The sequence below is a fragment of the Pundamilia nyererei genome, unplaced genomic scaffold, assembly GCF_000239375.1.
Source record: "Pundamilia nyererei isolate P.nyererei 1_Seehausen unplaced genomic scaffold, PunNye1.0 scaffold00166, whole genome shotgun sequence".
Classification (NCBI taxonomy): Eukaryota; Metazoa; Chordata; class Actinopteri; order Cichliformes; family Cichlidae; genus Pundamilia; species Pundamilia nyererei.
The window spans coordinates 485,678-511,221 of record NW_005187567.1 but is presented as its reverse complement, the minus strand read 5'-3'; the positions used below and the strand labels follow the sequence as shown (position 1 = coordinate 511,221).

General features: G+C 38.7%; 3 protein-coding genes across 4 annotated transcripts in view; 1 reads left to right on the top strand and 2 right to left on the bottom strand.

Annotated features, from left to right (window-relative positions):
* The window catches only part of hipk3b (homeodomain interacting protein kinase 3b), a 50,694-nt gene extending 42,349 nt beyond the window's left edge, over positions 1-8,345 (bottom strand). For both annotated transcript variants that reach the window (XM_005745773.2, XM_013914017.1), the window contains exon 1: positions 7,980-8,345. In XM_005745773.2, coding sequence (XP_005745830.1) covers positions 7,980-8,052 — 73 coding nt within the window. In that variant the 5' untranslated portion in view covers positions 8,053-8,345. The remainder of the gene's footprint in view (positions 1-7,979) is intronic.
* A 1,929-nt stretch (positions 8,346-10,274) lies between these two features.
* cstf3 (cleavage stimulation factor, 3' pre-RNA, subunit 3) lies at positions 10,275-20,935 on the top strand. Its single transcript, XM_005745772.1, has 20 exons — positions 10,275-10,519; positions 11,099-11,203; positions 11,375-11,470; positions 16,254-16,286; positions 16,869-16,966; positions 17,046-17,112; positions 17,201-17,235; positions 17,317-17,443; positions 17,542-17,619; positions 17,731-17,893; positions 18,158-18,267; positions 18,401-18,517; positions 18,610-18,828; positions 18,925-19,027; positions 19,155-19,224; positions 19,324-19,519; positions 19,637-19,787; positions 19,908-20,002; positions 20,134-20,194; positions 20,375-20,935. Exons 1-20 carry the CDS (start codon positions 10,493-10,495, stop codon positions 20,572-20,574), a joined length of 2,151 nt encoding a protein of 716 aa, XP_005745829.1. The 5' UTR covers positions 10,275-10,492; the 3' UTR covers positions 20,575-20,935.
* A 977-nt stretch (positions 20,936-21,912) lies between these two features.
* Positions 21,913-25,544, bottom strand: part of depdc7a (DEP domain containing 7, paralog a) — a 7,092-nt gene continuing 3,460 nt past the window's right edge. Inside the window, exons 3-9 of the mRNA XM_005745771.1 lie at positions 24,470-24,576; positions 24,157-24,349; positions 23,447-23,667; positions 23,178-23,320; positions 22,975-23,100; positions 22,776-22,854; positions 21,913-22,662 (exon numbers count right to left, since the gene is read on the bottom strand). Coding sequence (XP_005745828.1) covers positions 22,439-22,662; positions 22,776-22,854; positions 22,975-23,100; positions 23,178-23,320; positions 23,447-23,667; positions 24,157-24,349; positions 24,470-24,576 — 1,093 coding nt within the window. The 3' untranslated portion in view covers positions 21,913-22,438. The remainder of the gene's footprint in view (positions 22,663-22,775; positions 22,855-22,974; positions 23,101-23,177; positions 23,321-23,446; positions 23,668-24,156; positions 24,350-24,469; positions 24,577-25,544) is intronic.

Here is a 25,544-nt window from a genome sequence, read left to right as displayed (position 1 = left end):
GCTAGCTATAGAGCTGGTGGGTAATAGACAACTCCGAAAACGTCAGAGCGCTTTTGAAAATATGTGGTGTCTTGATAAACTGAGCAGATATTTGAAGTTTACACAACTACATTCTCGCCTGAAAATATTTTAAACGTTTATTTTGTGACCCAGAAAGAATAATAAGAGTAATATTAAAACTAACTAGCTGCCGCCATTGTTGGAAACAACAACATTCATAGCAGGGCCGTGCTATGAATTCTGGGATAGGTTGGGCCACAAAATATACACCCGACCCATCCTTCAAATCTGGGGAAATGAAGGCCGCATTTCTCGGCCACATTTGTTGGCGTCTTTGAATTTGGACAGTCTTAGTCGTGTCGCTGTAACGTAATCGGGGGCTTAATGTTGTTAACACAATTTAAAGTATCCCAGGTGAGACCTCCAAGACTTACTTTAGCACTTGCAAAAATACTATATTATTTTTTCTCTATTCATCAACCACACTAGGTCTATATTTTATTTGCTTTTACACGTATACTGATCTGTCCCAGATATGCAGGTTAGTTTATTTACAATTACTGTTTCAGAGTTGTTTCTGCACACAGGGCTCAAGTTTCCAGGGGGTCAAAAGCACAAGTGACACACCCAAACTAACTGCAAGATACTTGAAGTTCAAACTCAAGACTAATGTCAATTTATGAACACTTTCTATTAGTCACCTGTGTAACCAAATACTTCCCAACACAATGAAAAATGCATTGGTAGATCAATTCTTACTCTTATCGAACCCATCTTTGAGCTCCATTTTTATGAATCCTGTACAGAAGTGGACAACATTACAAAAGGATGACCTCCGTGTTTACACTGTTTGTTTAACAACTATGCAAGTAATCCAAATGTAACCACATGCAACCACTAAACATACAATGTAGCGATTCACAGCAAAAAACAAAAACAAAACACCACTGACATTTCTGAGACCATTATTCAGTCAAGTTTTACACTGTTTAGCCAGCATGATCACAATATTCTTCCTGACCCTCATATGAAATACTTATACTGTCAGTTTCAGCTTTGTGCATTGTGATTTGAGACATTAATTGATGGGAGTCCCAAGACAGGAGACAGCACTTGGAGCCCAACTGAACAATTAGGATGTCTGGATTTGGATGTGAGCTTCCAGTAATTTCAATCTAGAACTCGATTTCAAAGGAAACTAAGATTGATTTAATTTGGATGCCTACAAAATTACAATCACTATATAAAGTAAGTTGGAGGAGCATACCACAAGGCTGTAAAAGCAGACAGCCTTAGTTGTCAAGGCTAATGATCTAAGGCAAGAAATGGCAGCTGCTGCTATTATTACCATCTGAATCCAGATACTCCCCTGGTCAGCTGTGACGCTCCTCCTGTGGCATTACATTACATCCTTCAAAGCTGCAGAACCTTTTCAGCAAGCATGAGCTGCTAAGTAATTGCTCACATTTAAACTTTTGACCCTGAGCTACTCAAAATTAAATGGAAAAGAAAATAAACACTAGACAGCTGGCCAAAAGGAACAAATGGTACTGACTGAAGTCATAATAGGTGAGATGACAGATTAAGACCGTCAGTGTTTTGCAGAAGATAACAACATGACAATTTTTTTAAATTTCAGATTTTGAATATGAAGGCTATATACAAGCACTAATCTTCTTTCAAAAACCCTGTGTTCACTTAAACGTAAATTTAAACATTTGTTTTACTATGAATGCCATCCAACATGATGTTCATCAATATTTTTTTCCACAGCTATCATTTCCTCTGAGTATTATTTTTATTCTTTATAATCAGATAAGAACAGAAATGGTACAGCTTAACATCGAGTGACACTAATGACTTTTTTTTTTAAATAACGATGCAGCTTAGGACACCTCAACAATCATGTAAACATAAAGTGCTGCAGGAAGAGAATTGGGAACTATACACGCTATTTGTGGCCGTGCACACACCATTAGCAACAATAACAGCATAAATTCTTCTGTGCTTTAAAAATGTTGTATTGCAATATCGTTGCTATAGCAATTAGGGCTGCCACAAACGATTATTTTGATACTTGACTAGTCACCGACTATTTTTGCAATTAGTTGACTAATCAGATCATGCATCCATTGGACGTAAAACGTACAGCTTATTGCACCAGCATGCATCTGCTCTTATATAACTATCATTAGCTTACAGCTTTAAGTGTTTAAGGTATGTGCTAACTAAAAATAAAGACAAGATGATAGTTTATTAAATTTTAATGAAATTTTGCAGATTGTTTCGGTGGAGTTTAATAAACTCTGCCATCTACTCCTTGCTATCTAAAATATAACAGGACACTGGAGTAAATTCTCAAGCATCTCACACTTCTGATAATCAGTTGTCTGCTTGACGTTTATTCAGCTGTGTAAAAACTATAACTTTAATCTCAGCCAAACCGATTTACTCAGGAACAAATAAAATACTGAAAAAAGCCAAACAATAATATTTTTAAGTTATCTAAGTGACTTATATATATATATATATATCATGTTTAACCCGAGTAGCGAAAGACGGCGGTGGGTTTGAAAACGATTTGCTGGGAGTCCGGTGTTCTCATGGGCTCTAGTGAGCCTTGAACCCCGGCTAGCTATCGAGCTGGTGGGTAACAGACGTCTCCGAAAACGTCGGAGCGCTTTTGAAAATATGTGGTGTCTTGATAAACTGAGCAGATATTTGAGGGTTGCACAGCTACATTCTCGCTGGAAAATATGTTAAACATTTATTTTGTGACCCAGAAAGAATAATAAGAGTAATATTAAAACTAACTAGCTGCCGCCATTGTTGGAAATTGAGCAGGGCCGCGCTATGAATTCTGGGATAGGTTGGGCCATGAAGTATACACCCGACCCATCCTTCAAATCTAGGGAAATGAAGGCCGCATTTGTCTGAGTCTTCGAATTTGGACAGTCTTCATTGTGGCGCTGTAACGTAATCGGCCTACAAATGCGGGCACAGGAGGATCCGATTCCTGAATTTGGACACAGCTACGACACCGGACACTGCTTCTTCTTCGAGGTTTAAAGGCAGCTGGCATCCTTGCACATGCAGTGCTGCCATCTTCTGTTTCAGTCCATTATTACACTCTAAAATCCTACTACTTATTCCTGCGTCTTTTGGGATCTCACAAAGCTTCAAACGACACGTCGACTATATTAGTCGTCGACGATTTTAATAGTTGAGGTAATCGTGACTAGTCAACTAATCGTTGCAACCCTAATAGCAATGCCATGGATTTGCGTTCCCTAGGGCACACAACAATGAGACAAGTTTGGATAAGACACGATGAACGCATTTCACCACTTTAGACAAAAACACACCAACAAGTACAACCAGGCTATGAAAGAGGAGATGCTAGCAGCTGATGATGTGCGACCCAAATATAAACAAATATAACAGCACTCAATACAACAGAGAGACCAAGCAGTGGCTGGCAATTACTGATGCAATTACACAGTGGAAAAAAATAGAGCTTTAAGTAGCTTTAAGCTTAACCCACAATCTAAAATAGCAAATATTTTTTAGTTTTATTATTATTATTATTATTATTATTATTAAGTACAGGCTCCTGGCAAGTTAAAAGGATACTTATTTTAATTACTTTATATTGTTATATAATTGTTATAAGTGTTAAGCAGTCTTTTTATGCGCTTACTTAATTTCTAATAAAAAAAAAAGTTCAGTAATTTTGTTCCCTATCCGGTTGTTCAGTGATGACGCGACGAATCCTACTTCCGGGTCTAAAGTAGTCTGCGTTTAATATGGCTTTTGTGTTGTTAACATGTTTAATGTTACGTATTTTCTTCTATTTGATCTCAAAAAGCTCCTAAAACAGTCAGTGATCACTGTTGACCTCCCTCGGCTTTTATTACCGCTAATCATTTATTTAAGCTCAGTTTTTAAAACCTTAACTACAGCCCAGCCCATGCAGCAGTATATGAATGACTAACCTCGTATTGTGGATGGATTATCTCAGTTGTTCTCCTGGCTGAAGTTTGGTCCTTTTACAGCATCCTGCCATGCGATTACATTTGTTCCTGACCACCGACAACACTCACGTTAACTTTTATCGAGTGGAAAATAAGTTAGCTTGTTTATATTATGCTAACATAGCTGTGTCGCTAGCTGTCACGTAGCACATCATTATATACCAGCTAGCCCAACTTCAGTAACCCTACAAACGTCACTGCTGTTTAGTTTTCTGTCTTCATTTATGCTGGAAGTGATAGCAGAGCTGTACGTTTTAATTTGTTTCCAAAACCCTGCAGTCAGGACATGCTATATTGCAGCGAGCTAACTCCCTGCTAACTTCTAACTCCGCTAAATGTCATAAATTCCGTTTTCATGGATGCCTGGATGTTAAACTCAATTGTTACACCTGGTAGAGCAGAACGCCGATCATTTTATTAAAGATGAAAGACTTTAGACAGTTTTTCAACTCTCAGTAATGCCATAGTGATCGTTTGATATATGGACCTGCAGCGGAGTTTAGACCCAGACACGGCTAGTGACGTCAGACTGAACAACCGGATATTGTCACAAATATCACAAATTTTCTTAAAAATTGCAATATAATTTTAGGACTATATCGCCGACCTCTAGTGTGGCTGTTTGTCATATAGCATATCAAAACATCATTCCCACATTCTGTTAGGAAGCTCTGCTTACTGTACCAAAATCAAAACAAACAAACAAAGAAAAAAAAATCTGTAAAACAGAAGTCCTTTTATATGTAAATATTTGACTAAATCAGCTACAGTTTTTAAACAAAACTGAACCATATAAACTTTTTATTCCAGTGGGGAACAGTGTAACACCAAGCATAAACACCAGTCCTCTTCAAAACACACGATTCAAGTCTGATGACTAATAACAGATAATGATTATACTTATTATTAATTGGCAGAAAGTGGTAACATTTAATCCCTTGTGTCTTTTTTCTCCATCTTGATCTACCGAAGTTTAAACAACAGTGTTGCTTAAAAATTTTTTTCAAGTAGTTGCATTTCTTGTCAGATGTGCTACCGGCAGTTGTAACAAAATAATTTCCCAAATATTAGATAAATAAAGTATTTCTCATTCTTATGACCAACTTTAAAGAACAAACTCGTTATGGCTACTTTTTACCAAACAAGACCCAGAATATGAATGTTTATGCATGAAACAAAAACAGACATGTTCTCATCAGATGATGAAGGTAAATACAGATGGTCATTGTGGAAATAAAAACACCTACTTTGAACCAACCCAACTTTCTGCTTTTGCCATATCAGCTTGAGAATTAAACAGTCATTGTCGTTTTAGATTGCAGGCCTACAGCCTCACAGCACAGTGTGGTGCTGTGTCTCGTGAACTTGATCTTGTATGCTCATTAGATAAAAAGCCTCTCTATTTCCTAAAGCATGTGACCTCATGATTTCTCAACTGTGAACTTATGACTATCATTTAGCAGTCTTCTTGTTGAAATAGCTCCAGTTAGTAGGCAATGCGCAGTATAGTTAACTATTACAATGAAGAGATTCATTATGGTGTCAATTACAGAGCAATCCCCCATTTTTTCCATTCACTTCATTCATTCATTCTCTTAAAAATTACCCACTGCCTTATTGCATCTTGTGAACTAAGTTCTAACACAAGAAAATACTACTGACAAAAATAAGAATTTACTTCTATCAGGTAATCGTTTATCATAGCCACCCACAAGGTCTTACACTCATTAAGCCATTATAGACTAGAAGAGAGTTATTTTACCTCTCCACTTTCTGAACAAAAGCAACTGAAATGTAAATAAAATAAAGGTTTTGACCAGATCACTGGTAATTATCCCCTGTGAGCTGTAATAGATGTTTACTTTTGAGATAACACACAGTTACCACCCAACACTTCTGCAATTCAGTCTACATCACAGCTTCTTCTTGTCATGGTGGTCTCTTACGTACACACTCAATCACTCCGTTTTGTTTATGCTAGGAAGCACTAATGTAACAAAGTGTTCTGCAGGTTACCTCTGTGGTGGCCATCTTGTTTTCCCAGTAAAGAGGAGGCCAATTGCAGCTCTTTTATAGGCCAGTCTGAATTGAGAAGGCGTGGTCTTTAGAGTATTTAAAGTGGGCAGGAAATGGATTGGGGGCCATTTTGAGAAGATGCTGTCTGTATGTGCATGATATTGGCAAGAGACAATAAAGCAATTACTTCAGTTAAGATAGAGTGAAGACTGATGTTTCCCTCACCACACCTCTCTGCGTAACCGTTTACTACCTCATGTCTGTACCCACACCTCAAGATAACATCACCCAAGAACCGGTCTTTAAGCTTGCCACAGTGCAAAACAGATAACCAGTTGCCCCAGGTTTAGTAGATATGTGCAGTCATTATTCCCTCACTCACCAACCAAAATTGCTCACTAATACCAATTACTGTAAGGTAAACCACTAGTTATGTTATTTACTGGCCTGACTTTCATCTGTCATTACTGCCATCATTGCCACCCACAGCCATGCATTAGTGGCCTTTCTATGCTACTGATAAAGTGAAGAACACAGACATAATCAGCAGACAAGAGTATCGAGGGGAGAAAAAAATTCACAAAAAATAGCAGTGCAGTGCTGAAGTTTACTCTGAGTCTCACAAGTGCTCACTGGTGGTAACGTCACCAAGGTACTATAATAGGCTGTGAAACTTAAAGACTAGTTTATCTAAGTTACTCATAACCAAATGAGCAACACATTACTGGATAGTCACTTGATGCTATTTACATCAGACAAGTGTTACTGGCAATGTAAAAAGAAAAAGAAACTGTAAGGCAGGGAAAGTACATTAGCTTTACAAGCCACAGTCTGGGTATTGAATTTCTCTGAGTTTTAAAAGGAGAAGGAACCTCACTATGGCTGCCGCCACATAAATAGCTGGCTGTTCAAATAATCTTGCCTACAATTACACAGCACACTTTAATTTTGCTGGATCACACAAAGGAACTCACTTATACGTCCTAATCTTTATATTTAACACAAAACCACCACAGTCAATGCGGCAAAACACCAAGCAGATCATTACAGATATACTGTATGATTAACTTGATACTTTGGGTTCTTAAACCTTTTTTCTTCCAACGTGTTTATGCCTGCTGACAAAAACAGCTTCATATTTTTGGTCCAGGAAAACGCAAGTCTGGGTGCACTTCAATGAGCTGTTGTTAGTATTCTATCTTGAAAGGGTTTTTTTTCTAGATCATCATTACCGAAAAACATAAACGTCTGAAAATGACAGAGACACTTCAAATGCTTCATCACAATTAGACTTCCAGTTAACTACAATTTAACAACACGTGGCACTGCCATACATCTGGTACAAATTTAAACCAAAAAGTATGACTGGGTTGTACATAAAGTCTGCTTATTTTTGCCATGCCTGATTATGATAAAGTATTAACATTATTGGACAATCTTTGACTAGCATATGTTAGCTGACTCACAGGCGAAACCCAATGTAACCTTAACTAACACAGCACTCACTACTTAAGTCACACGATCCTTATCGTCCAGTTAGAGTTAGTTAACAGAACAAACGATTGCAGTTTCCAAAGCTAAACGAGTCGACCTTGAGTTAAAAGAAATCAACTGGTCGCCGTGACAACACTGAAAACAGCAAACGCGTCAGTGTTGGCACTCACGCCAATAATTTGCACATAATAACACTGCAGTTTGACTAAAAGAGAAAATTAATTCAGGTTTAACCAATCAAATATCCAAAGTGCTGGGGGAACTACCTGCGCACGAAAGGTACGCTTACATATTGGGTTATAAAGGCAAAAGCTCGCTAGCTAAGTTTGTAGCTAAGTTGTCACTTAGTATTGCGTCACATTTAGACTACCATTTCAAAGGTTAGGCTAAATAAACACCACAGAAAAATAGCCTTCCCACCACCCCGCTGCTTACCTTCACATAGAGTCACTATAGGTATAATCCAGGGCTTCTCTGAACATGTTATGGACTTATAAATCCATACCATGTACAGTTCGCCTGCATTGCTGCCATCTTGTCCTAGACGACAGGAAGGGAGAGCTCGCTCTCGGTAACGCCACCATCTCCCACATTTTAAACACTAAATAACTCTTGCATATGAGCTTCCAGAAACACCACACCGAACCCACGTCGTAGCTACACAATTCAAGCGCGTCTCCGTCTTCTTTGGGCAGCGTTGCCCATCTCTGTAAAGGGTGTCCGTTACCCTGTCTAGACGCACCGCTCCGCGGGCCTGCCAGCCTCTAACATGTCTCTTTTCTCTAGGAACTGGAAGCGAATGTTTGCGAACTGACGGCATTGGCCAGTCCAGATTAAACGATTACAGAGCAGGTGCAAAGATGGGGGATTCACTGGTTCGTTTCTGGGAAGTCGGTTAGACAGAAAACAGTACACTACAATGGGGAGCTTTTTTTTCATAAAAAGAAATAAGGTATACTGAAAATTACTGACAACATACATGATAAAGACGAAGGGGGTGAGAAGGATGAGAGGAACAACAGAATGAACACAGAGATGTAGCTTACATTTGAAGTATAACAAAACACAGGCAAAGTGTTAATGCAATACTATACCCTTCGGGTTTTGCCAGGATGAGATGGATATATAGCTAACATCAATAAATGACAATGTGAAATACAATTTCCAACTTTTGGTTACATATATTCAGAATAATAACAATAAAGTTTGAATTGTTAATGTGATTGCTTCATGATTTGTTCCTCTAGTAAAGTGTCAGCAGCATACTTACTATAGCCTAGTAAAGTTAGAAGAAAATAATAAAAATAGAATATGAAAATGTACAATCCAAAGGCAGCAGCATCCTCTTTTTAGCCACCCTTCTATCATGTGTTCTAAAAATAAGCTAGCTAGTACTTACTCTAGGCTTCACATTGACACAACCCCTAATGCCCCAGATAGAAGGTATTTGCTTAACCGATTGTCCAAGCACATCTTCATTCCACTCCTGACTTTTTTTTTCTTTTATCTTAATTTGTACTGCTCGCCTGATCAGCTGTGAAAAGACCAGCAATAACAGTTTTGTTTTTTTGTTTTTTTCTAATTCTGATCCTGGAAGAGATATGAAATCTAGATCCATATGATGAAAGGTAGGACTAGTGATGCCAAAAACATGCTGACTAGCCTTCAAAGGAAATACAAGCTGAAATCTACTACTCAGACAGGCAGGAGGCACCCAGCTGGCAAAAAAGCTGCCCATAAGCCCCTTGTGTCTGAGTCGACCAGCTATAATGTAATCCACCAAAAGGCATTTGTCTTTGTCAGTCCTCATCTGTCCTCACCCGAGTCACACATAACAAATCACAGAGCCTGCCCGGTCAGCTGGAAAACAGGTGTGAACACCTCTTGTCTAACTTGGTTTATCTTGGGTGAGGACAGCTGGGATGATAATGGGGGTAATCAGAAGAACCCACATGTGCAGAAGGCCCCGTATATCAATTCCTTTAGCACTGACGACCGAACACGGCGTTGCTGTTGCTGAAATAGTTTGTATGGACGAAAGAAGAAGAAAAAAAAGGTAGCAGTCTACTCGTGATCTGGCTCTGTGGTCTTTTGCTTTGGTCTGCTTGGATTTTGCCAGACGGTTATATGAAAGTGCGCGCTCTCGATGGTTATCGTTTGTCTCCCCCTATTGGCCAGTGAGGTGGCCAGCAGTCTGCAGCACAAAACAAGCTGTGTTTTACTGATTGCCATATCTTCTGCAATTTCAGTAAACAGCGGATTTGCTTTAATTTATGTATGTATTTTTATCTACACAAAAAGGATTAATAAGCCTAGGGGTCGAGGTACAAGTCAGTATTTGTAAACTGACTGACTACTAGACTACTAGAGGCCGCCTATAGGTCAAAATTGTAACACGGGTTTGCAGTCGCATAGGAATCACCTGAGTGCACATTAGCAGATGCACATCACAGTAAAACATAATTTACAAGGCACATTTAGAATTTCATGGTATTTTATTTATTTATTTATTTATTTATTTATTTATTTATTTTAAAAAATAATAAACTTGAAAAAATGCAAATAGACTATAGTTTTAATCGTGTAAATCATTTTTCTTACACAATGTAGTGTACAGAACATACAATTTAACTTTAGATAAACTGCACTCAGAGGAGCAGGGCAAAGGGCACACTGTCAAACTCGCTTTCGTAGAGATCGTCGCTTTATTTTGAAGGACTCTTGCCGGAACTGTTATTGTTGTTGCCATTGGCGGAGCGGAACACCAGTGTCACGCCATTTTAAGATATCGGCGAGCCGTTGAGCGGCTAGTCGCTTGATGGCAATGTGATCGTGTTTTTTGAAGCTATGCCGATTACGAAGTGTTTTTAAAAACGTGCCATCGCGTTATTCTTTGAGTGTTCACACAATTGATAAAGACATTTCTAACCTAGGTTACTCTTCCAGCCATGTCGACGGAGGCAACGGCCGAACAGGTAGCTACACGCAGCGGGTCAAGCTAACCCGTGCTGAAAAGAATGCATGATTTACACCGTGTTATTTTGGATAATGTTAGCAAGTTGACAAAGCGGTAGTATTTGCTTATGTTTCGACTTATTCTACGTCGATTTTAGCTAGTACTAGTAGCAGATATGTATGTTTGGGTTACGACTGAAAGCTGCAAGTTTAGCCCGTCGTTCGCCATATTGAGTATAACCGTTTGTAGTAAAGTCGCGACTTAACGCTTGTTGTTAAACCAATTGAGTTAATTTAAACACTTTTATAATCTATTAGTACACATCAATCGAATGTAGTCTTAGTCGCGCCACGTAAAAGGAGTTAACATGCCAGCTAATTGGACATTGTTCTGTATTTGTAATGTGAATTACCACCCAAATATTCGTAAATTTCTCTACCTGCAGTGTTGTAGCCAGTTATTCTATTATTGACTACCATAGAATACTAAACCTACTTATGTATGTTCTAAGCCTCAAGATGGGCCCTTAGATTAGTTTTTCCCAGCACTATTCAGAGGCATAACTATGTTGTCCCTGTGCCTTTGTGCTGTCTTGCAGGCAGCAGCAGAATATATCCCTGAGAAGGTGAAGAAGGCAGAGAAGAAGTTGGAAGAAAACCCATATGACCTTGACGCATGGAGCATTCTGATTCGAGAAGCACAGGTTTAGTGACACAGAGTTGTATTCCTGGGGTTAAGGAAACTGGGGAATAAGGGTGGTTGGGCTTGGGTTATAAACTGTTAGAATACAAAGCAGCCATAAAATCTTTTCCTCCCATGACTGGTTTTTGATATGTTAAATAGTGTGAGGTGTCAATGCATTTTCCTTCTTTAGAACCAACCCATAGACAAAGCAAGGAAGACATATGAGCGACTTGTCTCACAGTTCCCAAGTTCTGGCAGATTCTGGAAGCTATACATTGAAGCTGAGGTTAAGACTTTTGTTTTTAAATTTTATTTAGTGTGCATGGCTGGGATTTTTGTTTTTTCCTCAAATGATCAACAATGTGATTTTCACACGACCAAACTGTCTTACTTTAATGACCAATAAAGTCGCAACTCTTATTTTGGATCGCTGAGCCTGCCTACTTCAGCTGGAACTATTGGTCCTAAATTTTGTAGTTTTCATTACAAGATTGCCATCAACAGTCACGATTAACAAGTGATTTAAACCTGAAGGACATGGATTGAACATGTGTGAAGAATGATGTGGAACGCTTTATATTTCCCAGGCTCTTGCTTGACTTCTTAAGAGTTGTGCCTTTTTAAAAATTCAAACAAAGGGAGAATTAGTTCTAACAGTATCTTTTCCACAAAATTCTTCTTATGTTCCCAGGATTTTAAAGTACACATTTTCTGCGCCATATTTTTAATGGGGTAAAGTGCATTTGTTGCATGTTTGGTCTGCAACAGTATTAAAACTATTTTAATAGTATTGGAGTGCATTAGCCTTTTATTCACTTGTTGTGTCAATTTATTGCCTCCTGTGTCATTTCTTTTGGGTAACTGTATAAAAACATTTTAACTGTGTGGCCCTTTCTTTCTCCCCACTCCTCCTGAAGACAAGTGACCCTATTGCCTCAATGCCATCAACAGGCTTCGCTGCTACTGATAGAATGACTTTTTATTCCCCCCCCCCCTCCCCCTCCCCAAACAAATAATTTTTGCTAACCAAATAAAATAACCTTGATGCCCTTCACCTTTGCAGAAGATGACTGCAACTGATTTTAAACCAGTGCTTTCCAAAAGTTACACAGGAAGTTGCACCAAATCATCAGACTTTAGGTTCCAGTTAAAAGGCCACTCCTGCCTTCTGGAGACTTGCTACTTTTGTGCTGTGCACCAAATGTGGGTTTATTTGAGGTTCTAGTGGCTGTAGTTGGCTGTTTGAGGGGGTTTCTTCCCTGTGTGAAGTTACATCACCCCCATGTGTCCACCCCTGGTCTTCACACACTGAAATACAGGGAGAGATGTGCTTTTCCAAACAGACTAGTCTTTTCTAAAACGACCAGTAGCAATTTCCTAAATTTGCATCAGTAAAGCATCACTGTTAAAGTCCACACTTTTTAGGCCCTCTAAAAATATCAACAGCAAGCTATTAAAGAGTTGTCTACTATTACTGTTATTATTGGGTTGTTGCTTGGTAATCTGCTGCAGACAAGCTAGAGGGTTAAAATAAAACAGTTGCATCTACACATCACTGGTGCCTCTTTTTTTTCTTTTTCTTTTTTATGTCTGGAAGCTTGACTCGTAAACAATATTTTTATTTAAAGTCGCTCTATTTAAAAACCAAACTTGAACATATGTGGTTTCTAACTTTAGATGTTTGCTTAGGATCCATTTTTTTAAAGCAGGAAAGTAATTATAAATTTTAAACTAATAGTAGATACACCATCTACTGTCAGCTTTAAACAAAGCTGTGGACCTGCAGAAGACATGACAGTAGACCGATTTTTTTTTTCCCCCCATTTTACATAATATTAACATTTCCAATAAAATGCAAAGCAAATAAAATGTAAACAGTACTGACATTAAAAAATATGGCATTTCAAGTTAAGTAAGCTTTTAGTGTGTGTAGTTTTAGAGGTCAGCTAGTAGCAACAGAAGATGGCAGGGAAGAGCTCTAAGCAAGTGTCAGATTTGTTATATGGATAAGCATGCTTGACTAATAAAGCTGATTTTTGAATCTGATCTTATACAATACTTTTAAAGTTTGTTTTGTTTTTTAAACCCACGTTGTTTAGTCCTCTTTCCCCACCAAACAGTTAATTCCAAAACCCCAAACCCAGTTTTTATTCCGGCATACTTGCATTAAGCCTTCTGTTAGCTGAAATAACAGTCAATAACTAAAACAGACAGTGTTTTTTTTCCCCCAGCAACAGAAGGCCTTTTTATACTATCGTAGTTTGATGAATGTGTTAGTAATATATGTATATTTTTAAATTATTTTTTTATTTTATGATAATGTAGAAAGAAAGTCTGTGTGGTAAGTATGTGGGGGATGATCTCAACTTAAAAAAAATTAAAGAGTTAAGTAGTCAAAAATCGTCATAGTGTTCTTCACTTAAAGTGGATGCAAAATTCTTTTGTGTGTGTTAGGCACATTTTCTAAAGACTTCATTTGCTCTGTGCAGATCATAGCATGTCTTCTTCATAACTCACCACTTTTGAAGACCTAGTTTTAGAGACCACGGCTCAGTTGGGTTTATGTTGAGGGGGCACATTGATCAAAATACAAAGTTATGTCTGATTAATATAGGCACTGTATAGTGAGACTAACCAGCTGTTTTTAACTGTTAGACTGAGGTTTATCTATATTTTGTACCCTTACTAAAATATTTTACACGCAGTTTGTAAGAAGAGCTTAATGGGGCTAACTTACTTTGGGCTTCCTTCAGGGTGCATTAACTTGTTTGAGTTATACAGTATGAGCAGCCTGTACTATGATGGATAATGTTTTGAGAGGAAACAACAGGGTAAAGTGTGCCTACGTTTGTTAAGTTCGTGTCTTGTTTTCTCTCAGAGTGGATCCTCCTGTATAACCTTTATGACTATGGGAACTAAATGCAGTTGAGCTAATGTGTATTCACATATGAACTGCAGATTTGCGCTACCTTAACAGCAGTGTTGAAAGATAGCGGCCAGTACTGTATTCATTTGTTGGATGGTGGACCTCAAAAATTGGAAACTTAGAAAATCCGCACTCTTATACATTAGGACCATTTTGATTGCATTTCTCAGAAACTAGGGCACCTCAAGGAAAGTTCAGTGTAGTTATCTTCAACAAATAGTGGAGAAGTTGCGTTTAATTTTTTTTAATAGAAATGATGTGGCTTTACTAATCTTCTGCCTTGAAGTGCTTTCTCTACTTTAAGCTGTTTGTCTAATTATATTCATGTTTTTCTTGTGATCCTTCCATTTTTTTCAGTTAAAGTAAGCTGATAGTAAGCTTTAAATCATTAACAAAAAGGTGTGTTGCAGCAAGTCATCTCAAGTAGAATTTTGTGCTTGAAGCGATTATGCAACTTAGTGCAAAAAGGGATGTGGCATGTTAAATATCAGGAGGAGCTTTTCTACAACCACCTAGGCAGATGCATCCAAACAAAACATCACTGCAGTGTAATTTGTGCACATTATGTAACTTCTCTGTTCCAGTGTTACACAAAAACAGGATTTGCATCAGCTCTAGTAAAAGCTTTTGTTGACAAAGCTACCTGTGATTCTCTCACACTTAACCCTTTCAGCAAGTAACCCAACCAAATACACTACATTTCAGAAAGCTTAGACATTCTAGTATTAAATCTTATGCCATTTCTATTCCTATGTCAAAGCTTGCTTAAATAACTAAAGTTTTACTTTACTATATACATAGATCGATCGATAGATATTAAACTGGCCATTAAAGAGTTTATGATCTCATTTTTTTATCAACAAAGTACAGTGTTTGGTGGTAAAGGATTTTTAACTTGAATATTTCATCAAAATCTGATGTGGTGATATAAGTGTCCCCAAGATTTTTATTGTTTCTTGAGCAACATTTACATTCGAAGAAAAGTTTTGTCGCATGCAAAAGTTGCTGCACACCTTTGCAACTTTTCCTATTTTTTTAAAAGAGTATTTAACAGTATTTATTTATCTTCATATTTTTCGGAGTAACAGTAACATTTTTTTTAGAGTTGTTCAAAGATTTACATGTCACTGTATTCTTCCTCTTATTATTAAAGGTTTACTGGTGCTTTATGTCTGGGTTTGTTGTTCTTTTTTTAAAGAGTAGGAAGTGTAGGTTATTTCTTAAGCGCCTTAAGACATTTCCTAATGACTGAAAAAAATTGAAAATTGAGTTCCACCGTTAATTAATTGTAGTTGACCTTGAAATCTTTTATGTTAATGTTATTCTTGTAGGTCTAAAATGGCTTTTGTACATACCAGTGCAGTTACATTGGGCCTTACAGCCATAGGAACGTTGCAGTCTTAGTATTTTTGTTTAATAGGTCGCACAAAAACAACTAGTTTAGAATTTGGTCCACATTTCTGTGTAAATATTAACATTAATCTGTAAACTGTCTAAGCTGCAGTGTCAGGACATTGTTAATAATTTCATGACATCTCTGTGACGTTTTACATATTTAAGCCTCCTTAAGTGTGTTATAGGAGTGACCTTTGCTTTGTCAGTGTAGCCATGCAAAGTTATTGTTTTTGTTACCATAAGCCTAATTCAGCGCACCCACCCCCCCCCCTAATCATTTTTCAAATTTTTATTATTGCACTATGGATAAAAATGGATGTGCTTACACATTTCTACAGTGCTTATGCCACAGAAATAACAGCCTTACCTCTACGTACCGGAGGATGGTTTCAGCTCATTTGTAGTAGGCCGTAAGAAATTCATCGCTGCAAATTTTTACTAATGGATCGAGCACACCTGAGGCTTTGAGCTATGTGGAAAAGGGCCCTTTTTTTTTCTCTGAATACTGGATTTCTCAGCCTGAAGTCCAATTTCAGTATTTTTCCTGGGTAATGTGGCGCAACTACAATGAAAATAAACCCCTTTCTAAAAGTAGTTTGTCATTCTTGTGTGAATTTCACTTTGTTGATCTTTGAGGTCGTGTATGTGCGTGCGTTTGTGAATGGTTGTTACATTTGCATGAATGCATGTTTCCGATAAGCCATAAAAGTACAGGAAAATTAACATTGCATTACACTCTTATTTTCAGATCAAGGCTAAAAACTATGACAAGGTAGAAAAGGTAAGTGTCCGCCTCACTCATGAAATCTGAAAGTGAAATTTTAAAATCTGGGAAGGGTGGTATGTCTTCCTAAATACACTAGTTAAGTATTGTTTCTGATTTCAAAGGGAATATGCATACAGACAATTATAGTACCCATTAAAAAGCACCTGGAAATGGTGATTAAATAGAAAATATTAATTTTATAAATCAATAATAAGTCTTTGAAATGTTAGAAGTGGGTTAGTTGCTTTTTTGAACTCAATTGATGACACTTTGGGGGATTTTTCTCACTAGGTTTCCACACTAGCAGTGTGTCTTTAGATGTCTTTAAGCTTTTCAACATTTATCCCCCTTATAAATATTAAATAAAAACAATAAATTGATATACATGAAATACATTTTAGGTCAAAGATTTGAACATGAACAAATCTGGTATTCTGGGTTTAACTTCATGCCGTTAAATGTAGCAGTCCTGCTACATTGTAAACAGATGATCTGCATCCAGAGTCAGATAGTTAGGAGAAAGTGTTGTGACTGTATGTGACATATAAAAGTGTGTTTCCATCTGCTTTGTTGTCTAACATCTTCTGGCCCCTGTAGTTGTTTCAGAGATGCCTAATGAAAGTGTTGCACATCGACCTGTGGAAATGCTACCTCTCATATGTTCGAGAGACCAAAGGAAAGCTTCCCAGCTACAAGTAAGATGACAAGGTGCATTGTTTTATTGAGCATTTATTTACTGCCATACAATTTTACACCTCTTCTTCTTGCCATCAGAGAGAAGATGGCCCAGGCTTATGACTTTGCCTTGGATAAAATTGGCATGGAAATTATGTCATATCAGGTATGCAAATCTGAACAATGTATTTGTACTAATGGTATGAGTGTTTTTTAAACTACTATTGCATAACCGCTATCTGTTACTCTTTCAGATCTGGGTGGATTACATCAATTTCCTCAAGGGAGTGTAAGTGATTTTTGTTTCATGACCTTATTGCTACTCAGCTCTCTTAGCATCTCTTTAATGTTGAAATTTTTGTTTTATTAGTGAGGCTGTGGGTTCATATGCAGAGAACCAGCGAATCACCGCAGTACGGCGGGTGTACCAGAGAGGCTGCGTGAACCCGATGATCAACATTGAACAGCTCTGGAGAGATTATAGCAAATATGAAGAGGCGGGTGGTCCACCTTTTTCTGCTCTTAAATGGAGCTTTTGGTTTTTCATCATGAGTACCGAGTGACTGGTAGACTGACTTGTCTGTCTCACAAACAGGGTATCAATGTACATTTGGCCAAAAAGATGATTGAGGATCGAAGTAGAGACTACATGAATGCCAGGAGAGTAGCTAAGGTGAGATATTGCACAGTGTCCCAAGTATGCACAGGCCTGCGTGCAGTCCTTTGTCCTGTGTACTCTCATTATAAAGCTAATACAGATTTCTGTATTGTTTCCATATTTCAGGAGTATGAGACAGTGATGAAAGGGCTGGACAGGAATGCACCATCAGTACCACCTCAGAACTCCCCTCAGGAAGCACAGCAGGTGGAAATGTGGAAGAAGTACATTCAGTGGGAAAAAAGCAACCCACTGCGCACAGAAGACCAGACCCTCATTACAAAGAGAGGTAACTGCTTGTGGCCAAGCTGTTGTTGATAAATCTTATTCTGTGTTTGTGTCGGGAGGACTGTAATTCCAGTTGTTATGCTGATATGTAATTTTTTTAGTACGTTTTCAACTGTAGTCAGTGGGTAATGCATGACATGTGGGATTGAAGCCACTAGAGGGCGCGGATTGACGCTTTTCTCCACGTGCATTCTTGAGATGTGCTTAACCTCAGGTGGTGAAGAGCCAATATTTTAGTCACTAACTCTTATTTTTTGTGGTGCAGTGATGTTTGCCTATGAACAGTGCCTGCTGGTCCTGGGCCACCATCCTGACATATGGTATGAGGCAGCACAGTACCTGGAGCAGTCCAGCAAACTTTTGGCAGAGAAAGGGGTAAGAGATGAACCTTATCATTGTGAAATTTAATGTGTATTTTTGTTTAAAGGCTCTTAAGTATTTTTCAAATAAAGCCAAACTTCAGCTCAAACAGTCCCATAAGTCTGTATTCCTGCCCCCTACCTCTCAGGACATGAATAACTCAAAGCTGTTCAGCGACGAGGCAGCTAACATCTATGAACGTGCCATCGGGACTCTTCTGAAAAAGAACATGCTTCTATACTTTGCTTTTGCTGACTATGAGGAGGTGAGGGTCCATTACGAACTCTGCACACGCTGTAACCCAGACTGAAAGAGGCACGCTGGCTTATCGGCACATTTCCTTTTCTGCTGTCTTAGAGTCGCATGAAGTACGAAAAGGTCCACAGTATCTATAACAAGTTGTTGGCGATTGAAGACATCGACCCCACACTGGTCTACATCCAGTACATGAAGTTCGCCAGGAGAGCCGAGGGCATCAAATCAGGTCGCACCATCTTTAAAAAAGCCAGAGAAGATCTACGCACACGTCATCATGTGTACGTCACCGCAGCGCTCATGGAATACTACTGCAGCAAGGTAAGAACACGTGATCAGATGTGTAGTGTATGAGCTGTGTGTTTTTCACGCATACAGGTCTAAGGGCTTTTGTTGTTTTTGTTTTTTTGTTAAAAGGATAAATCAGTGGCCTTTAAAATTTTTGAGCTTGGTTTGAAGAAGTATGGCGACATTCCAGAGTACATACTTGCATACATCGATTACCTCTCACACCTCAATGGTACGTAACAAGTTCTGTGGGTTACTTTTGATATCAAAGAAATAGTGATGTCTTAGTTTCTTCCTTTGTAATGCAAAAATGTCTCCTGTTGTTGTTGTAAATAATCAGGGGGTTTTTTGGCTTTCAGAGGATAACAACACCAGGGTTTTGTTTGAACGTGTCCTCACCTCAGGAAGCTTATCACCAGAAAAATCGGGGTAATGTCAAATATTGAATAAATTGCATACATGTACGTTTATGTCATAACTGTCGATGTCAATGTTTATTAACTGTGATGTGTGTTTTGTTTTTTTCAGTGAGATCTGGGCCCGGTTCCTTGCCTTCGAGAGCAACATAGGAGACCTAGCCAGTATTCTGAAAGTCGAGCGCAGGCGTTTCATGGCCTTTAAGGATGAATACGAGGGAAAAGAAACGGCCTTACTCGTAGATAGATACAAGTTTATGGACCTCTATCCCTGCTCCACCAGTGAACTCAAGGCCCTTGGATACAAGGTGTGTGTTTTCCCATTTGGCGTCGCACGCAGTATCCTGTTCCTGCAAAATAAGCAGATTCCAGCTTTTCTGCTGACATGAACTGATACTTAATTTGTATCCGTGTCTTTTTTGTAGGATGTGTCACGTGCCAAACTGGCAGCACTTCTACCAGAGACTGTGGTGGCACCCTCTGTACCTGCTTTAAAGGACGAAGTTGACCGTAAACCTGAGTATCCCAAACCAGACACAAATCAGATGATCCCCTTCCAGCCACGTCACCTTGCCCGTACGTAGTCCTCAAATCCAGTAAACCTACGAGCACGATGCGTCTTTCCACTGCTCTCTCTGCTGCATAAAGCATGAAAGGATTCATCTTTGACGTAGCTTCTCGTGTTTCTCCCTGCAGCTCCAGGTTTACACCCTGTCCCTGGTGGAGTTTTCCCAGTCCCCCCAGCTGCTGTCATCCTAATGAAGCTGCTCCCTCCGCCTACGTGCTTCACTGTTAGTAGCAGCAGCTTAACACTTATCAAGCTCATATTTACTGGCAATGAATAAAAGATGTTAGGAACAGTTTTTTTCCCCTCTCCTTGCTGCTTGGATTCAAAAGAGTGTGTGATTGTTTGTTGCTGCAGGGTCCCTTTGTTCAAGTGGATGAGCTCATGGAAACTTTCAGGAGATGCACACTTCCTGAGAGTAAGTCTGCATTTAGGATGAATCCATACAACTTCTATTTTTAGTCACATTAGAAGAAAAGCTGTGGTGATGGATGCTGTAGTGACAGAGCAGCTGTTTTACACTGCCTAATTGTGTGTTAACAGGTTGTTGTACTTTTCATTTGACCTGCTTCTCTTTTTTTACCCCTGCTCTTTGTAGCTGTTGATGCTGCTGTAGAGCTGATCACTGGTAGACAGCCTGATGTAGGAGGGGAGGGCAACGGATCCATGGAGAACCACACTATTGCCAAGTCACTCAAGAGGCCTAACGCAGACTCAGACGAGGAGGATGATAAAGGAGCGATCGCTCCTCCCATACACGACATCTACCGCGCACGCCAACAGAAGAGGATTCGATAAACTAAAGAATGTAATCTTTAACCACTGGTCCTATAGGATAAATGTACATGTCCACCTGACAGATTATACATCAGCTGATTTTGGTACAGAAGAGCAGTGTACACACACAAACCTACAGAAAGTCTGCGCACCTGAGTGTTTTCGTGGCTTTTGTTTTGTCAGCAGTTCTTATTTTTAAAGACTGACCATTATACTGTACAAAATTTTTAATTCAGCCTTTGATTTTGGCACACCTCCCAGTTTTGGCAATGTTTGATGAGGAATTGCAAAGTGGAAGCAAGCTCCTTTTTTTCCCTTTTCCTTTTTTTTTAGATAACTGGAGGAAAGACAATTTCTTTCAATAAAAGTGAGAAAGAAGTAACCCGACTGTGCTCTTTTTTTTGTGGGGGGGGTTGACTTTGAAACTGAAGTAACGCTTCATTGTGACAACTACCAGCAGGGGGCACAATATAAAACTTTACAATTTTTGTTTTGTCTATAAATTTAATAACTAAAGACTTAAACAATTAGTTGGTTAGCAGCATTTTGCTGTCACTATCAAGCAGATCTTCATTTTATGACAAATTCAAAAACACTGCACATAAGCAACCATTTTTAATACCAACCAGCTGCTTGTTTTCACATGGTGCTCAGAAGGTCATTTTCTCTACCTAGCACAGCTTTGTATGCTCTTTAGCAACATACAATCTGCCCAATCCATACGACACAAATTCTTACAGAAGCAAAAACAATGCATATGATGCAAATAACGCATATAAAGTAAAGTAGTTGTCGGTCTTCTCTTACAGCTTTTAGTAGTTTCAATTTATTACAGATATTTTAGTTTTGTGATTTAGTGTTCTAGCTTCAAATGATCTCAGGACTCCGTAACCATTCACTTTCTTATTTAACAAACAGGATGAAAACTGTTTCACATTTCCTCTTAAACTCAGCTGAAAGCAACATTAGATTTCAGTCAGTCAAGTAATAAAAAAAATGAATGCAACGGTCTGTTGAACAAAAATAATTTGTTAAAGTAAACTAACAACTGGAACACTGATGGGTTTTTCAGCATTCTGGTGGCAAATTATTTACGTTTGTTTTTGTTTTTTTCATTTAAAACACATTTTGTGTGGAATCTACAAATTTTAGATCCTTCTTAAGTTTATATAGTGTTCCATAGAAATATGGAAGCAATTTCCTTGTCTCGTGCAGAGGGTTTTATTGAACCTTACTTAAAAGGCATTGAAGCTGCCACTAAAATGGAGCTAAGGTTTTCAGTTACAAAAGCAAAAAAAAAAAAAGCACAAACATCTGTTTTGTTGATGTGATGCGACAAACAAAAACCCAGAGGGTTGATTCTCATGAATGCGTCTTATTGTTTACTACAGTTCAACATCAGACTTTCAAATTTCCAGTTTCAAATTTCCGTTTGAGGGTTACTTACACAAAGCTATACTGTACATCGCATTGAGAACATTTTGACTGGTAACACTGTTTCTATTGCACAAACACACGGAACATTTACATCTTTAAAAAATAAAAATAAAAATCTGGCAAGCAGATTTGCCCTTTTCTGCCTACAAAACATCAAGCCATCAAGATGGTTTGCAGTGAGAAAAGGGGGGGGGAAATCACTAAAGAACACTTGGTTCATTTTGTCTTTCTCGGAAAGTAACAGTTTCATTTAAAACTTCATGTTAGCGTCCTGCACCAAAAGAAAATGTCAAGTTCCTTAAATAATTAAGATTATTAAAATTCACATTTGCGTTCAGTAGTCTAAATAAAATCCACTCGCTGACATGGACGTTTTCACATCATCTGGATTGCATTGGCTTTTTTCTTCTTTACCTTATAGTATATGGTCTTTTTAAATTAATAAATATTATTGTGACAACATGTTGATACTGGACAATTTATTTCCAAAGTACTGAACGAATATCTCCGAATGGCCTTTATAAAACTGTCCAAGCAGCCGTCTCTTTTCTTTATCAGAGAGCGTAGGGCTCTCGTGGACTGTCCGCAATAAAGACACGAGCTCCTCTTTAGTGGTTTTTCGTGCGTTTTGTGAATACACCTCAGTGCTTACTCTTGTTGAGTACGCTGATCCTGGAGTAAAGAGAGACAGAAAACCAAAAATTAATTCCTCTTTATGCCCCCAGTTAACAGTTAAATATCTGAATGTACGCAATGATGCCTGTGAGGGGTAAAAATCTGCAAACCTGTCAACATATCTGGATCCTTCCCTTTCACAATATTCGTTATTCTGTCACTAACCATCTTGTGCAGTGAGACAGGAATCTGGTGGGAGAGACAGCAAAATATTATAACTTCTCCTACAAACAAATATGCTGTTACTTGTTTGTAGCGGCTGTAAAGGACATAAGATAACATCCCTCCTACAACACTGGGAACACTCACTTTGAACAGATCACAGTGGTTATCCATCATGAACAGAACCATCAAGTCCACCTTTCCTTTGGCGAGTCTTCTGCTGTAGACGATGGCACGTGAGAAAGACCTTTTCACTGCCATTCTGTTCTCAATCTAGGAGAATTATGTAGGGTTAGTAAAAAGCCAGCAAAAATGTACAGACTTCCACAAGATACACCCTTAGCGCTGACCTCTTTGTGCAGTTTGACCTCCTCCGGTTTGGCTGCAACAGACATGAATCTCAGGAGCCGACGCAGCTCCTCCCTGCTGCGAGAGTCCTGCAGCTTCAGGCTCAGCTGGAGCGCTTCCACAGCTTGCTCTCGCTTCCCGTTGACTGTCGATAAAGCACAAAATTTGCATTAAAAAGGCAGGGATGCAGTTACATAAACCTAAAATCTGATTCACATCTATCACTGTAAACTTGTATCTGTACAAAAGATCTGACAGAGCCTTCTCATACCGAGTAGTTCGGAAATGCCGCAGTGGATATCGAAAATTTGGTTGCTAAGCAGAGGTGGCTGTTGTGTGTGTCCGTAGTGCTTAGTCAGGACTTGATACAGTAGTCTTTTACACCGGATCAGGTCGTCTCCACAGGCGGCCAGACCTCGGCTGATCTCCACCACCAGGTCATCAGGCAGAAACTCCAGACAGTCCACTGCTCCTGACATCCACTCATCAGCCCTGAAGAGAGGAAAGTATTATGATTTAATATTTATATGTGAATTTGAAATTTGGCCTTTATTATTAGAATTAATAAACAAAGTTCAAGGCAGTCTGAAGTCAAACTGAGGTTTTGCAGTTTTGTGGTGTGCATATAACTACCACATGTAAATGCAGGGACACTACACAGTTCCAATGAATAACCATTATTACGATGACTCTTATCTCTACACCTCCACATAATTTTACTACCAAATAAAAAAAAGCAGTGGTCAATTGGTGAGCGCTTTTCTTTAAGTTAAAGAGCAGGACAAGTGCAAATAGACATGCTGTGCCATTTTATACACATTCTACGTCTGCAGAGCAGCAGAAAATGAGTATCAGCAGACCAGCTAATCTGGTGAGGCGTGGCGTGAAGGTCTTAAAGTCTAACAAAGGTCACCAGAAACACTCATGTGAATTGATCAACGTTTATAAAACGAAGAAGAAGAAAAAAATGAGTGGACTTACTGAGCCTCACTGAAGGCCTTCAGAACCTCTCTGTCTAGGTAGCTTGATGTATACAACAGGTCCGGGTCGCTGTCCATGCCATGTAGGGCACGCCTCGATGTCTCCTTGCCCTCTAACAAACTCTCCAACAGGGGGAGCTCTATTAACTGCAACAGTCTGAACACTGCCTGCTGGTGCCACACTTCATCTACAACTGTGAAAACACCATATAAGTCACAAATACACAGACACGTCGAGAATGCTGAGTCATGTTCAGCGTGAAAACACGACGCCTGTTTTATGTCACGCTCATGAAAGACAGAAAGCAACTTACGCTCTTGCGAGAGGCCGAGGTTGATCATCTGAGGGGTAATCGTCGAGCTGAGGTTGAGGTTTCCCAGCACGTCCTCAAGTGATTTGTCTGTTGTTTGCGCTTCTTTCCTGCAGAGTTGCGTAATAGCAGCAATCAGTCAAAACAGAGGAGGCAAAATAAACAGACATATTACAGGAAGAGAAGTGGCATCAGTAAACAAATGTTTTATGGAGTATGTCTGATTCAATCACAGTTTGCTGCTGTTTTGATTGTGCATATTTCATTTTTAAAAATGCTTATTTTGCAAATAAGTGTTTTGCAAATGAGCTATTTCTGACTGAAATTAAATAGGACAAACAGGATTTCCATTAAACAAAAGCCACTGTTTTCCCTGTTTGTTTAAATTATACCTATTAAGACTGACTTAACCCATGCTGCAAATAACAAAAGCCTTGTCCAAACACTAAAACAGCATATGGTTCCTTTGAATCTTTCATCTCTCATTACAGCCATCAGACCTGCTGTCTGCCCATGTCTGTCCCTCCCACAACAAGATCAGATTTTAAAGAGATCAAAAGAGTGTAAACACAAAGTGCTGAGGCCATGTGTTAGCCCGTATGCTTAATGCATTCTGCCAACCTTTGCTATCCTAACAGCCTCTGTAAAACTCTGAACTCTCCAGCATCAAGGTAAAGGAAATTTTAAAGTTTAGATGCTCACCACGATATTTGTTTATATGCTTTCAAGCCGAGGCAGATGAGATGAAGCCAAGAAGAAGAAGTTTGATCGAAATCCTTACAGTTTACGAATGTGTGCAAGTGTTTTATGTGAGCAAGTCTTTATATCGTTAATTTAATCTGATGTTTGTTTTGATACATTAGTGGTGCGTTCATCTTGGCCAGATATCCCATGTAAAAGAGATCCTTGATGTCAGTGATTTAACTGGATAAATAAAGCTTAAAAAAATTAAACAATAAAATGTACAATTTTGTGTTTCAAAAGTGTGTCACAATTGGGAGGTCACCCATATTAACATAACACCTTGATTGATGATGGTCGTAACTTGATCTATACTAGCCTGCAAATCATTCCACCC

Excerpts from the sequence above, each read along its gene's own strand:
- cstf3 (XM_005745772.1), top strand. The coding sequence starts at position 10,493 with ATGTCGACGGAGGCAACGGCCGAACAG. Across the intron at positions 17,236-17,316 it reads ATCAATTTCCTCAAGGGAGT|TGAGGCTGTGGGTTCATATG; the intron begins GTAAGTGATTTT and ends TTGTTTTATTAG. Across the intron at positions 18,518-18,609 it reads CTTTTGCTGACTATGAGGAG|AGTCGCATGAAGTACGAAAA; the intron begins GTGAGGGTCCAT and ends CTGCTGTCTTAG.